Raw genomic sequence first — 16,261 nt, forward strand, 5'->3', positions numbered from 1 at the left:
CCTTGACCAAAGGCATTATGCTTTTGGGTTATCCGTCCTTTCCATTCTCGAGAACAGGATATCTCCAGAATGGTCTGAGGGAGTTTCCTCAAATTTGTTACAAACATCTGCGGACTCAAGAATGAACTGATTAGAACTTGTAGGTCAAAGGTCAAGGTCTCCGGGACTTTACAAAACATGTTATGTGCCATAACTCACCTGCTACCCAGCTAAGACATTCACACTCACTCACACAACAATGGAACAGCCACAGCTATTTTGGGGTTCAGTATCTCGTCCAAGAATACAACATGCAGACTGGAGGAGCCTGGAATCAAATGACTGATCTCTGAATGAGTGGACAACCCACTCTACCTCCATTCACAATGTATCAAACATCTACTTTTACATGAACAGGGTTGCACGTATCGATGAACCCACAGAGAATTATCGCCTGACTCTGCAGCTCTCTTCAGCTCTAATGGACTCTTTCAGCTCAGTTTTTTTTTGTTCTCCAACACACAACTTTGATTAACTCTCACCGCTGTCATCAGCATTGTTCTTCGTCTGCAGCAGGAAGCTGGTTTCAGAGAAAAAGCTCAGCACACAACCTGCCCAGAACGAAACAGCTGACAGATTTAACGATTAGCTGGTGAACATTTAGCAGCCAACAGCCAGATGTTTTTCTCAGAAATTCGTGAAGACCAAAATTAGAGCTAAAAGAGGAGGGAATGTTGGATTTACACAGGGGATATAAACAAGACAAATGACTGTGTGCATGTTGTGTGAATGGAGATTGCTTGAAAATCCCACAATGTATTGAATTAAGGTTGTTTTTTTATTGCTTTTAAGTTCAACCTTTAATTTATAAAATTAAGATTCTTCTTTAAAAAGTTACACAGTCTCATTTAAAATGTACAAAAAGTACAAGAAGACTGTAGCACCCTAAAGGCCAGACTGGATTTTGCCTGATTTTGCTTCCTTTGATTCTCTCAAATTGACATTCAGGCACAATTTGTTAATTGCTGTAGGATTATCATCACTTAATGTACAACTAATTGACATAATCTTTTGAAATAACTATTGAGGGAGTGTGTTCGCAGTGGTTTGCTTCCTAAAATGGCCTCACAATACTGTGGCTGAATAAATCCCTTAATAGTAGTAGCTTAATCCCCATCCTGTACATAATAACAGCTCCCTGGAGGTGAGTACATGGAGAATACGGTGTACTGTACGCAGGGAGTGCCTCTAATTATCCCTCAGACAGTGTAAAGGAGGCCTGGTGAGCACTGGTCTGTTGTTTAAGTCCATAATGAATATGCTCATTACCTCATTTCCTCCTCGGTTTCACTTTCCCAAAAATGATAGAATATGTGCAGCTGAGAAGCAGGTCTGTTGTGCCTGTGGTCATCAATCCATTACACTAAATGAAGCATTACAAATGTACATAAACACGCCATTGTGGGTTTATTCAACTCAGAACACATCTGTGGAAGGTATTAGTATATTTGATATATTGGAGGAGAAAAACTGTTTGATTCTTTTCTGTGGGTTCCGCTCATCAGTGAGGAGCTGGTATGCTTTTATAAACCGCTGTCTCATGAGGAGATTACATTTACATTTAAAGACTGTGATGTAGCTATGTGACGATATAGTGAGATCTGTGAGAATTTTAACATCATTCCCTCCATGTTTTGTTTTTCCTTTTCTTCTCCCCAGATGAGCGTTTTCCATCAGACGCCACAGTTGAGTTTGTCTTCTCCTCTGGACCTGAGAAAATCAAAGGTTGGTTCACTTCAGATTCTCCTTGATGTCTTTTCTACTTCAAAAGTTTATAGTTCATATTTGTCAGATGTGTAAAAGACAATTGATGTAATTCTGATGTGTCTCTCCTCAGGCCGTGAGTACCAGAAGAACGACCCGGCTGTCACAGTCGACTACAACACTGCTGACCCAGTGGTTCGCTGGGATTCCTATGAGAACTTCAACCAGCGATACCAGGACAGCCTGGAGGGTAACACACTAACTGTTCTCTTCATATCCAGTATCAGCTTGATTTTAAGTAATCACTAATGAGGGATATCTACAAGAATTTTTATGCTATACACAGAAGATGTTGGTTCCTCAGCAGTTCTTTGGCACGAGTTGAGCTGCTATACAGTGCTACTGCCACACAAAGAACTTTCTAAGCCCCTTTATGGTTCTTAAGAGAATCTCTACTGGGTCTGCAGCTTAGTTTAGTTTATTGGGGAAAGGAAAAAAAAACACTACATTAAAATAGCCTGCAAACTAATTTTTCCAGGGGATAAAACATTAAAGCAATGGCTCTCAACTTTTTGTCTTCATGAGATTGAAAAGATAACATATTGTGTTCCTCAGTGAGCATTGAGAGCAGGATTCTGAATCTTTTAAGCCAACAATTCTTAAGAAATGATTAATTTTCATTCATATTTTAAGTAAAAGTATAATTTAGAAGCATATTGACTCATCCATGGTATTACCTGGCATCATGTATTGCCCCCCCCAGGCTCAAACATTTAAAAACAGTGAAGTGCTAATGTGCACCTAGGTGCTATATAGCACCAGAAGAAGTTTCCCTATGGTTACAAGCCAAAGAAAGACTTGTAGGTAGTGTTTAGCACCACTTGTGATTATATGCAAAGCCAGTGAGCACTGCCAGTTGAGAGCTGATCTGATCTGTCTTCTTCTCTTAGATATTGCCCACACCAGAGGTCCTCTAGATGGCAGTCTCTACGCACAGATAAAGAAGCGCCGAGGTCCCGGCTCTGGTTCTCTCAGTTCAACCAATGGCAGCAGCCCAACAACAGGCCTTGGAGAAGATAGGCCAGATCATCTTATCACCCAAGGTTCTGACTCCGCCCTCTCTGCCCATTCCGTCCATTTAAACCAATCATCTATCCACCCCGAGCGCCAGGAGGAGGCCATTCGCCCGCTGCCCCCAACCAGACAGGAGAGAGAGGAGCTTCAACGTCTTCTCGGAGGCATAGAGGGAAACCAGGATGGGGAGAGAGAGACAGCCATCTTGGATGATGGAGATTCTTTGCCCTCTGAGAGAACTGGGACGCTGAGGCTCAGTCGGTCCTGTTCCTGCCGGGATGGTTACCGATCCCAGCGCTGTGCCGAGCCTGGCTGCGACCGCACCCTCCTCATGCCTAATGGTTACTGCCTCGACAGGGCTCCAGGCACCAACGGGCATCATGGGGCAACGCCTTCTGCCAGCCCCAACCCTGCTGCTCCTCCGTCACACATGGATCTGTGCCAGCACTACAGCCCCCACTCCCACCAGTCCCTCCCACCGCCAGATCTGGTGTGGGACCGCCAGAGTGGCCCGCCACACTATCTACACCGCTCCTGCTCAGAGGCTTCCTCATCTCGTCATGTCTGCCCATACCCGTCACCAGACCTCACCCCTCATCCACACAACCACCCACATCACCACCCTCTGTCTGCCCCAGGTCGGCTCTGCTGTCGAGAAGATGACTACCCCTATCACCACCCTCCTCCTCCTCACAGCCACCATCATCCCCACCCACACCACTCCAAACCCTCCACCAGCCCTACCTATCATGATATAATGCTAATGGATGGTCTGCCACCCACTGGCTGCCCATGCAGAGACTGCAGCATCAGAAGAGAAGACTCGGCGGCCTATCACAGCCTGAGGCTGGACCAAGGTGACGGCTTCCACTGGGACAGAGAGGCGGAGCTTCAGCAGAGGGAGGTGGGGCTCAGGAGAGCCAGGGAGGCAGAGCTACCCAGAGGGTCAGAGCTCCACTGGGAGAGGGATCCTGGGCTGAGACGAGGCAGAGAGTTGTCCCTCCACTGGGAGAGAGACAGGGAGGCTGAGCTGCAGTGGGAGAGGGACAGAGAGGCTGAATATTGGCACAGGAGGGCCACCGTAGCCTCCTATGGCCCACAGGGTCATGATCTTCCAGCCTTCACATTTGACCCTTTGCCATCAGGTCACCCGGCTTATCCAGAAGCATCGAGGTCCCATGCTCATTCCCACCTGGACCTAAAGTACAGCAGCAGTAGCAGCGGTTACCAAACGCCCCGTCAGGTGTGCCCCTGCTCGCCCTACCAGCCCTCGCCGTCTGAAAGCAGAGGCTACGCCTCGGGCTACCAGTCTGAGTCTACGTCCCCGCTGCCCCCGGCATCTTCTATGACGGGGCCTTGCAGCCATAGCAACGGGCCAGCAGAGCATAACCACAACCACCACCATCACCACCCAGACTCACAGCAGTCATACGGCTCTGACTCACACACTGGTGAGTCACGTTAAAACAGAAACACTCAGAAATGTGTTTTCCCTTAACAGCATGTATGAATGAGCCATTATCCACAGCAGCATGCACTGAATAATTTATGCTTAACTAGACGGATGCCGTACACGTTGCTCACAAATGTTCTCATCTCGCCTCCTCCTCTTGACCTTTACATGGCTTAACACCCAAAAAGCAGAATAAACATTGGCAGAAAACTATATGTTATGACCCCACAGATAATGTATCAACTGAGTTTTTTTTAAGTGTGATCATTTGTCCCCTTCCCATTCAGATGGCCTCCGGAGCTCTGGTGAAAGTGTTGGCTGGAGGGATCACATTACCCACGGTTCCTTTAAGAGGGTCCACAGAGACGGACATGCTGCATGTTCCACCCCGTCTGACATGTCTGGACCGCCTACTCCTGTCCACACCAGCAGCCCTCTACGCACACAGGAAAGGTACTACTCTTTTCCTAAGAGGCACCGTGGTGTCTGTTGGAGCGCTCCTCTCTGCCAGGGTGGAAAGAAACATGAAAAATGTGACACTTAACGTTCCAGCGGAGGCCACCATAAATTGTAGTTATTTAAGAGAGTTGGCCACTCTATGTTGGCAGCATTTGAGCTGGGAAAAATATTAATAACTAGGCCTTTGTGGACCCAGTTTACACCAGGTATGAACACATGATCTGTATCTGGAAACATTAATAAAGACATTATGTATTTTTAATTTGGGGGTAAACTGTTTCTTTAAAAATGTGATCAGACTGCATTTACACCTCAGTCAGAACACCTCCAGATATGATCCAGTTGCATTTTAATCACATTGCATCATCAGATGTTCCTAATCCAGATGAGATATCCTGATACAGATGCAAACATGTTACAGCAAAGCCAATGCAATTACATGAAAATGGGGTATAATGACAATAAAGATTCAATAAAGAGGTCTGTATAGGACATTTAGAAACATTTCACAGCATCACAAGCAGGTCTGTGACAGTAACATTCATGTCTGTCCATTTAAGCCCCAGTCCAGGAGGGAGAGAGTATGAGATCCGGACCACAGACATCCTCAGCAGTGACTACGAGGCTTCCCAGCCCCAGGACGGACACTACCGTGCTGATGTCATCCCCCAGGAAACCCTGGGAAGCCAAAGAAGCAGCACAGAGCCGCAATCCCTGCCACAGGCGACCAAAGACACACAATCACACACACCTATCCAAACAGAGCCCCACAACCACTGCACTGCACCAACAGACCCGTCCCCTACCACTCCCCAACAGCAGCACTGTAGCCCAAATACACCCTCAGCCTCTACAACGCAGAACACTTCTTCTTTTGATTCTGCAACACCAAACACATCAAACCAGGGACTCTGCCAGGCTCCTTCATCCCCGATCCGTGCTTCCTCTGCACCAGATACACACCCCCAACCTAGCTCTCTCCCTATCCAGACCCCTCATCCATCAGAAGCTGCTGCTCTGCCTTCCAATGTGGCACAGGCAGTGCCCCAGCCTCAGAGCCCGACTCAAACCCAAGCTGCTGCACTGACATCCCTGACACAGGTCATTGGATCTTCTCCAACTGGGGAACCTCACCCTGACTCAGCAAAACCCACGATCAGTCCCATCCCTAACTCCACATGTGCCCCTGCATCTCCTGCCTCATCTTCACCATTATCCCCCCAGCCTGCCTCCAGCAGCATGGAGGGCTCCCCAGTCTCTGACACCCCAGTTCCTGGCTTTGCCACTTTGGGCAGGAGATTGATGTTGAGTGGGCCTGACTCCCACCATCCCAACCACATCCAGCAGCACGGACCCCCACACCACCACCACCCAGGCATGGAGCACAGCGCTGCTGGACACACTTCTGCTCTGGACGCTAACAAGAGGCCCTGCTACTCTGCTCACACTCCTCAGCTCTATCCATCCTCCTACTCCAATTACTCCACCATCTCCATCCCCCTTCCTCACCCCCAGCCACCTTTGCCAGAGAAGCGCCACCCTCCCGTGCAGTCAGGTCAACCCAGCGATGGGGCGGGAACTTTGCGGCCAGCTGTAGGCCATGTGCCTCCCTCCACCGCCAGCAACAGCCAGCATCAGCTGCATGTCACATTCTCTCCCACTGTGGGGGAAATTGCACCTCCTGCAGGCAAAAATGATGGAGTGGCATCTGTGGAGAGTGAGAATGCGAATAGGGTCAGTGTCAAGTTTGTACAGGACAGTTCAAGATTCTGGTACAAGCCCGGCATCTCCAGAGAGCAAGGTAGGCCTCAGAGGGTGATGCTCTCTAATTCCTTTGATGCTCTTTTTACTAATTTTAATGAAAAATATTGTTTGCTATGATCAAACACATTTTCGTAAAAAGTATTCCTAACATTTTGGTTGTGTTTGTCTGCAGCAATCGCAGCTCTGAAGGAGAGAGAGCCAGGAACCTTCCTGATCAGGGACAGTAACTCTTTCCAGGGGGCCTATGGCCTGGCCCTGAAGGTGGCTACACCTCCTCCCAATGTCAACAACCACAGCAGCAAGGGTGAGAATGACACTTAACATCTTTAAATATCACATTTTTCACATTTTTATGTCTTCTGTTCATCAACAGCAGCACAATGTGGCCATTCAGTCTGTTTTATGTGACATTTTAGTTCATCAGCAGCTGCTTTGTCCTTGGGAGACAAGATACTTGCAGCTTGTTTACAGTGAATCTCTGTTGTTACAGTGAGCGATCCTCTGGAGCAGCTGGTCAGACACTTCCTAATAGAAACAGGCCCCCGAGGAGTCAAGATTAAAGGGTGTCAGAATGAGCCCTACTTTGGTACGTTTTCCTTCTCCGGCTTCAGGAAGCCTCTCACATCTGTGTTTCAAGAAAAATATTTTTAGAAGCACAAGTGAGGCACCTTAAAAAGATCATTTTTTACCATCTTGTTACCTTTAAGGAATGTAAGAGATTTCTACTGCTGTCTGTCCACAGGGAGTCTGTCTGCATTAGTCTACCAACACTCCATCACGCCCATCTCTTTGCCCTGCGCTCTGAAGATCCCGGAAAAAGGTTGGTACTCCTTTTGCCCAGACCACACTGCCTACCTCTACTTGTGCATGACAGCTACCTTGTTTAACTTCAGTGGTGTTCACACAGACAGCATTGCTGCTGCAGCGTAGCCCCGTCTTTCTGCATTAAGTTTGCCAGTGATAACGACCGTTAGTATTTTACAATTAAAGCCTTGTGTTAACCAATAAAGGCAATCTGTCTACAGAAATGCTAGAGGGCTGTGTTAAGTTAAACATATAAATTAAATTATATATTATTAGGTTATTATAGTATAATTTGTTTCCTGTCTGTGACACTGAAATGGTTGTAAAGGATGTAATGTTGCTGGTATGATGTCAATATGAGTCAACAGATCAATTTTACTGTCTATGCTGAGAAAAATAGGCGAGACCTTGTAACTCTGTGCGATTGTATTTTTTAAGAAGCTGCATACTCTCATTATCAGTTAATTTCCCAATTATATTCCTGATCAATCCTTTTGTCCATAAATGTATACATTTTTCTGCGGAAAAAAACATGAATAGATTGATTAGGTTTCTGTTGATCTACCAAGAGTTTTAGATCAGTCAAATTTGATGCTCCTGTAAACCTCACAGCGAGAAGCTCTATGTGTTGGGAGATGTACTTTTAAGTATTTTACAGAAAATGTCTTTTTATTTAACATAACTGACTCTGATTTTATTCATCTCCATGTTGTCAGATCTGATCGGAGAGGTGCCTGAGGTTCAACCGGTGAATAACATCAGCACGGCTGCTGACCTGCTGAAACAAGGAGCAGGTGACCTCTTCATCCTCCTGTCTCTTTCTGAAATGCAGAGAAACCTCTGAGTGTGGTCATGGTGCTCACTTCTCGATGTCTGTCTCTTTGTCCTCAGCCTGTAACGTCCTCTACCTGAACTCCGTGGAAACAGAGTCTCTAACAGGCCCCCAGGCCATCGCCAAGGCGACAGATGCTTCCCTGGGTCGTAACCAGCGTCCCTCCGCCACTGTGGTCCAGTTCAAGGTGACATCACAGGGCATCACACTGACCGACAGCCAGCGCAGGTAAGAGATGTCTTTAGTAAAATGCCACAGTTTGCCTGCCACACAGTAGCCACTAAACAGTAATTGTCCTTTCACTACATCCATCCTTGTCCATGTGTCACTCTGTTTGTATCTTTCTTCTTCTAGGCTTTTCTTCAGGAGACATTACCCTGTGAACAGTGTGACCTTCAGCAGCATCGACCCTAAGGACAGGAGGTACGCAGTAAATAGACAATAAGGATCATAGCTGATTCTTGTAGCAGTAGTTTGAACCATAACTAACCTAAAATCAGCAGATGCCAGAGACACGTCACCACGATCACCCATGATCAGTCACTGCATTCGTTGCTGTGAGCCCTCGCATGGATTTGTATGACTGTTTCGTGCGTGCATTCGTTAGTGTGCATGAGAGCAGATGTTTGTTAGCATGCTGACTGTGGCTGAGGCTGCAGCTGCATCAGCTTGTTTGGCAGCTCTGCCTGTGTGTGTGTCTGAGACTGGTCTCTCTCTCTCTCTTGGCTTTAGGTGGACTAACTCAGACAACACCACCGTTAAGTAAGTGCTCTGTTTGTGTTTGATGGCAGAGAGAAAGTACAGGCGTACGCATGCGCGTTGTGTGTATTGTTAAAAAGGGTGTGTAGGTTCACCCATGGCTGAGAAGTCAGCGATATTTGAGCCTCTGCATGGCATCAGATTGTGTGTGAGCCTTGGCAAAATCATTCCAGCAAACATGATTTAACTATGAAAATCAAGTCTGACATCAACCCATATTACATAATACTAATTGTGTCATTGCACTTGAGCCTGTAGGCTGTCACAAAGAGACAAAAAATGACCCTCCTTTCACTTCCTCATGTTCACTATCTTGTATCCTACATCCTCTCTCTCTTTCCCAACCCTTCCTCTCTCAGGGTGTTTGGTTTCGTAGCCAAGAAGCCAGGCAGCTTGGCAGAGAACGTTTGCCACCTGTTTGCCGAGTTGGACCCAGAACAGCCCGCCTCTGCCATCGTCAACTTTATCAACAAGGTCATGTTGTCGCAGCGCCGATAGAAGGAGACAAAGAGAGGAAACCAAAGCAAAGCAGACAAAGAGCGGCACACAGCAAACAGAACTGACAAGGCTTTTGTTGTACAGTTATGGCCTGAAGTCAGTGCTTGTGTAAGACATTTTGAAGACAATTGAAAATCTTAGTACATGATCCCTACTGATGGTGTTCATCTTCCACTCTGTCTGCTCCTCAATAGTCAATCTGGTCGACAATATTACACTACATTTCTATTTTCTAATCAAGTATTATTGGATGAAAAGAAACAAAGCAGTGTTGAAACAAAGCCATGATGTGTAGTGTTACAACTCCTCCAAGGACGGGGAGGCTTCAGAGGACACTTCAACAATCTACAGTAGCTTTCAAAGAAAAAAAGAATTCTTCTACATCAACCAGGGGCCTGTATCATGAAGAACGATGAGTGTGTTTTCAGCTGCCTTTGAGCAGAACTCAGATTTTCTGGTGTCATGAAGCTGGCTCACGTTTAACTAGGGTAGATCACCATGGCAACCTGCTGCAGAGCAGGTTCAGTAACCTGTCAAGATGGAGTCACCATTCCTGCAAGATCCTGCAGAGGATAAAAAGTAGTGAGTTTCCAATGAAGTGACATGTAATAGATAACAGCAGACTTGTTTTGTAGATCAGTGCAGTCACTTTGCTTACTATAATCATTGTGTCAGAGATAGAAGCATTTTGTGTCCACTCTAGGTTTAAAACAGCTCTGTTAGTAGTTTAACACATTAACACAATAATCAGTGATAAATATAGATGCATATTAATTGTGAACACTGTTGTGCACGCCATTAAAAAGCTCAGTAAATAATAAATACAACATTCTGGTTGGATAGGTCTTATCAATCATTCAGTTGTCTTTTTTAGACCTTTTTTAACTATCTGTACCTCACTTTTAAGAATAACTTGTTCATATTACATTGCTCGTCATGAGACAAAAAAGCCAGAAAATATGACTATGGAAAATGAATGGACCGTGGAACAGGCCTAAGTAACAGTATTTCAATTGAGAGATATAAGTATTTCTGATTCTCAGAAACTGGAAATGGGTGGGACTAAAAAGGTAATATCATGTGGTTCCATGCAGCAATTAGGATTTACTAACATTTCAATCAAAATCTGATGACTGCTGGTGGATTATTTGGTTGCAGAGAGTCAAATCTGACCAAACAACACCCACATAGGTAGACCAGACTTTTTAAGCGTTAAACTCTTAATAAAGAATATTTAAGAGAGACTTTTGCTAACTTTGATTGCCACTTTAATCCTAAATATTTAATGTTACAGAGCAATATTCGTGAATCAAAACCAAGTTTCCAGAAGCTTCAAATACTCACTTCATGGTTTTGATGATGTTCCAGCTTCATGATACGGGTCAAAAAGAGTTCCAGACTAAGTTGAACTCACTTCATGAGGCGGCCCCTGGTTAGATGACGGTCAAATGCAACTTTTATGCTACCGGCGTTCAGTGTAACAGTGATAAAAGTAGGGCTGGGCGATATGGAGGAAAGTAAATATCACAATATTTTTGACCCAATATCGATATTGCAATTGCAAATAACCATCCGTTATGTAGATTTAATGACTAAGTGGGTAAAGGCAAAGGATAGTACAGCTAGAACAGTCGGGTTTGTTCAGGAAATTGCATCACTTTACATTAATGCAGCCTTTAAAATCAGGAAGACAACACTCATGATATCACAAAATCTATTACCATATCTTGTCTCATATCATGATATGGATATAAAATCAGTATATTGCCCAGCCCCAGACAGAAGTGCTAAAAGCAGCTTTAAGGACACACAATGCAGACTGTGTGGCACAGTAACAAAGAGGACCTTTCCTTGCACTGTTTAGGGCAGCAGCGCCCTGTAATGTTCAACACTTAGACGTAATAACTGCCATGAAAAACAGCAGGTGTTTATATTTTGTGTAGTTACCAAATCCCTTATTTTTCTTTGTTTCAAAAAAATGACCAAAGCCCTGATGATGTAATTTAGTCTCTATATCTACAGATGTTCAGGTATCCAGATGTATGTACAGCATATTTACAGCCACTCTTGCCTTCAACCTCACAACAGCACCTTTATAACACATCTAATCATTATCGACAATCTTTTTTTTTGTTTCGTTTCCCACTCACGTACACTTAATAATCAGAGCGAGCGAGAGAAAGAACTCTCTGACGAAAGTAAACATGAATGTGAGATTTATAACTTTTAACGAGTGTGTGTGTGCGAGGGAGTGGCGTGCGTGTGTGTTGAGGGTATAAAGGTAAATCTGTTGGTATTGGGTTAACGTCCATTTGTAAAGACAAGTATGTGAAACGGGGAACAAGCTCGATGGGGAAGGACGTACAGTGTTCAGCCACACCGTTGCCGTGAAATATTTGGTGTTCATTCACTGCTTCACATCTTCTTCACACATACAGTATATTAAGTTAACAAAGAGAAGACTGATAAACACACACACACACACACACACACACACACACACAAGCAAGGCAGTGGCCTCAAGACAGACGTACTTAACCAAAGACGAAGCACTCTTGTATTAATAAGCTTTTTATCCAGCTATATTTTTGTACTTATTGCTTCTTGTGTTTTTACTATGCATTTATTTAGTGTGTTGCCTTGTTGGTAAAATAAAAAAACAACACCTAGAAAAACACTACTTGTATTACAGCGATAATATATTGTGGTCTGTTTTCTTGTTGATCTCTATATTATGTAGTAATATATTTTCACATGCAGCTATAGGACAGCGTATGAGACATAAAAAAAGGAAACGTTTGTTTGTTTGAAAAGGACATTATGCTATTTTGTATGCAAAACAAATGAAGAATAGAATTAAATTGAAATGATGTGGTACCTAAAGTGCTTTTGTTAGAGTGTTTTTTGGGGGGGTTGGTTGCAGGGCTGCAAATAATGATTTTTGTCCATCAGAGATTAGTCTGCCGATCATTCTCTAAACAAGATATTCAGTTTCAATGATATTTAATGGAGAAAGTAACACATTTTTTCACATTAGAAGCAGGAAAGGTGAGGCATTTTTGCTTGAAAATTACCCAAATGATTAATCAGTTATCTATAGTTGCTGATAAATTCCCTGTAAATTAATTTATGATTTTTTTACAGCTCTAAATGGTTGTGGAAGACCTGAGGAAGGGGACAGCTGTAGCCACGACAGCAGACAGTATATCAAATGTAGATGTTGCTGCAAAGAAGCTATAAATTCTTATAAGTGGATGCTTCACACACATCTTCAGCCAAACAGCTCATATCTACACAATCAGCACAGTTTCAAGATGGACACCGAGGATTAGTGTCACCAAACGTCTCCCCTTCTGTTTCTGAGATATGGTGTTGAGTAATGACCAAAAAAAAGCAGGTTTTAAGAACAGTGAAGCTGATCTTAACCTTTTGGATATCATGGGCCCTATTTAGATGGTCTAAAGTGGAGGGTGCATAATCCATGTCGTAAGTGTCATTGCTATTTAGATGCAGGCGCAGTTGTCATTTTCACGCCCTGCGCCCTCATCGTCTAACTAGCAAATGAACTTGCGCTTCTCTGGGTGTGTTGGTCTAAAAATGAGGAGTGGTCAGGCGCAGTCATGGCGCGTTGCTAGTTAGATGACGTTAAAAGCAAATGCACCAGTGACCAACAAAAACCTGGTCTAAAGTCAATGGCGCAGTATTTCACTGTTAAACAAGTTAGTAATATGCGTCTCTAGGCGGGTGCACAACGCGCGTGCACTCTGCTCAGACACACACGGAGCAGCCACACATATGCAAAAGATAACAAATAAAAATATGATTACAATGTGAAAGGTTATTATTGTGCACATTAAAATATTTATCAGAAACACGTCTTAGGCCATCACTGAAATGGTGAGATGCCACTGCAAAGGATATTGTTCAACACAAAGATGTTCCTGTAGGTCAAGAGACTTACAATGCACTGACTCTTGCTTTTGCAGTAAACAATGTGAGAACGACCATGACTCAAGATGTAAAAACCAGGATCAAGATGACAGTAAAAACTGAAGATGAAGAATGACATTATGAATTCACAGACAGTGTCTGAAAATATGGATGCTCCACACACTGAAGATCTATACTATCAGCACAGTTTCAAGATTAGAGTCACCAATTCAGTATCTGACCAAATGTCTCCCCTTCTGTTCCCGAGATATGATGCTGAATAATGGCCAGAAAAGTGCTTTTGCAGAGCAGTATAGCATCACAGTAATGTTGACCTTTGACCTTTTGGATAGAAAATGTCATCACTTCATCATTTTATCCTATTAGACATTTGTGTAAAATGTTAGCAAATTAATTCTTGCGTTACAGCTACGAAGATGTTTTATGAGGTGAAGTGACCTTGACCTTTGACCTTCGACCACCAAATTAAATTAATTAATGTCCAAGTGATTGTTCTTAGTTAATGTGAATATCTGAATAAATATATTGTATATTAAGCCATGAAAGTAAACACCTGCATAGCTTTGAACTTTGAGCTTTGAAATGGCCACCAGAGTGAGTTTGAAAACAATGGAAACATCAGTTTTTATATTCCTCATGTTTTAACAATTCCAAAAATGTATAGTTTATAGACTCCCTACGAGTTTTGAACGAAACTACATTAGGAACTGGACTATTTATTAAATGTTGCTGTTGTCCCTGCTTCATGTGAGGAGAGGAAATCTACTCCAGCCTCTAGGCTAATTTATACAATATAAAATGCCATAGGCTTGCGCTAATAACATTAGCATGTTGTATTTGTGGGGAAAATGTGTCCACAGAAAGACAAATGTTTGTCTGTGAATGTTTTACTTTCAAATCCTTTATTTTTAAAATCTGGAACTACTGTCACCTGTAATCTACCAGAAATATAACAGTGAGAAGAGAATAGTTATAAAAGCCATTTACACGTACTATTAGATTCCTTCAGACCAAGACGCCATACTGACAAAAGGAAACTCTTTATGGGGCCAAGCTGTAGTTTATTTTGTTTCAGAGGGTTAGGGGAGTAAATATATGTGGGTATGCTAAATTACTCTCTATAGGTTTCCAACAAGCAGGCTAACAGAGTCAGGATTAAGCCAATCTGATAATGGTCTCACAGACTGAGTGACTGAACCAGCTGACAGAGTGAACTGTAGAACTGCTGGTCGCAGCTAAAAACCATGAAGCAAAACATTTCTCTCAATTTCCAACAAATTATGCATGAAAGGACTCAGCAACTACTAAATCCCACCATTATTTCTTTTATTCATCTTTGCTGAGCCATGGCTACCTTTCAGTATTCATCCTACAAAATATTTTCACATACCACATCAAATTAAAATAACATTAAGATCTGAATGATTATGGACTATCTTTGTTTAACATTAATAATACCAATGAACACTAACTGCCCACAACCAACATGTGGCCCCTGGTGATGTGTATCTAATTTCAGACAACCCTCTGACTATTTTCAGGTCAACAACGTGCGGCGAGTCTGCTGTGAAAAAGATCATGCAGGACACGAAAGATGGATAGAAACTTCAGAAGAGCCTGGACAGCTTCACAAGAAGTCACAAATGTCGTTGACTGTCACGCGCTTAGGGTAGATATCGTCTGCATTTCCTGCTACGCTCTCATGTTCTCTTGGGAGACGTCAAAAGCTCATGGTGATCTCAAATCCTTCAGTGCCTTTAACTCCAGATGAATCCAGCTCAAGCTATTCAAAGACCCTCGTCCTACACTAAGGTTTCTATTTGACAGAAAGGCTTTCAGATGTGTGCCGTACACCTTTTGTCACATCCCCTCCAAATTCATTTCTACAAGGCTTGAAGGTCTGCCCATTGTGCAGGGTCTTTTTTTCATATTTAATTGTTTCTGAAGGAGGACCATTACTGTCCAAAAATAACTTTGAGAAACAGATTCTATATTTGTGAAAACTGTGCAGTCTCTGCCTCAGTGTGAATCCTACTGTCCAGGTAAATCTTTTTCTTACTTTTGTTAGTCATAGATTTTATCTGAGAACAAAAGATTATGATTGGTGTTTGATGGAGGAGGAGCCAGTCGGGACATTACTGACAGTCCTCATTCTCTTATAGTTGGATGGAGGTCTGCAGCAGAGGAGGAATGAGTGAGGTACACATCAGATGTTTGACAGGAAAAGACGGCACAGTGTGGTCTGAGAAAAACTGAGGTGAACATCACTCTTTGTAAATCCACAGAAACCTGTACACTGGTGTACCCCATACTGTTGACAGGCCCACTTTACAACACACACACAGTCACATGATGTTTTTTAAACATTTTATTGTAATTGTTAATTGTTATAATAATTGTTATTTTCAAGGGTCTTTTGAACCGTTCTATAATAATTGTTATTTTCAAGGGTCTTTTGAACCGTTCTTCGTCTGACCCTTCGTCCAGAACCAATCTGCCATGGGAAACCCTACCAGGGGCAAAATGCCCCCGACAGCATAGCTCCTAGGGTCATTAGGGCACTCAAACTCCTCCACCACGATAAGGTGACGGTTCTTGGAGGAGAGCCTATTATTATTTCTATTATTATTACTATTAATATTGCTATTATAATTATTACTATTACTATTTCTATTATTACTGTCATTATTATTGCTATTTTTATTATTATTAATATTACTATTATTACTGTTATTATTGTTGCTATTACTGTTATTACTATTATTATTATTATTATCATCACTATTACTATTATTACTGTTATAATATTGCTATTGTTATTATTACTATTAACATTACTATTATTATCATTACTATTACTATTTCTATTATTACTGTTATTATTATTGCTATTATTATTATTAATATTACTATTATTATTAGTA

General features: G+C 42.9%; 1 protein-coding gene across 5 annotated transcripts in view; it reads left to right on the forward strand.

Moving 5' to 3' along the window:
- Positions 1 to 12,269, forward strand: part of tns2a (tensin 2a) — a 65,176-nt gene extending 52,907 nt beyond the window's left edge. For 4 of the 5 annotated variants that reach the window (XM_050063871.1, XM_050063873.1, XM_050063875.1 and 1 more), the window contains 13 exons: positions 1,699 to 1,764; positions 1,877 to 1,993; positions 2,694 to 4,268; positions 4,558 to 4,723; positions 5,290 to 6,530; positions 6,666 to 6,797; positions 6,984 to 7,079; positions 7,236 to 7,313; positions 8,014 to 8,091; positions 8,189 to 8,357; positions 8,484 to 8,552; positions 8,862 to 8,891; positions 9,248 to 12,269. In XM_050063871.1, coding sequence (XP_049919828.1) covers positions 1,699 to 1,764; positions 1,877 to 1,993; positions 2,694 to 4,268; positions 4,558 to 4,723; positions 5,290 to 6,530; positions 6,666 to 6,797; positions 6,984 to 7,079; positions 7,236 to 7,313; positions 8,014 to 8,091; positions 8,189 to 8,357; positions 8,484 to 8,552; positions 8,862 to 8,891; positions 9,248 to 9,386 — 3,956 coding nt within the window. In that variant the 3' untranslated portion in view covers positions 9,387 to 12,269. The remainder of the gene's footprint in view (positions 1 to 1,698; positions 1,765 to 1,876; positions 1,994 to 2,693; positions 4,269 to 4,557; positions 4,724 to 5,289; positions 6,531 to 6,665; positions 6,798 to 6,983; positions 7,080 to 7,235; positions 7,314 to 8,013; positions 8,092 to 8,188; positions 8,358 to 8,483; positions 8,553 to 8,861; positions 8,892 to 9,247) is intronic. The other variant, XM_050063874.1, reaches the window with a different exon arrangement.
- The last annotated feature ends 3,992 nt before the right edge of the window (positions 12,270 to 16,261 follow it).

Source organism: Epinephelus moara, chromosome 16 (assembly GCF_006386435.1).
Source record: "Epinephelus moara isolate mb chromosome 16, YSFRI_EMoa_1.0, whole genome shotgun sequence".
Lineage (NCBI taxonomy): Eukaryota > Metazoa > Chordata > Actinopteri > Perciformes > Serranidae > Epinephelus > Epinephelus moara.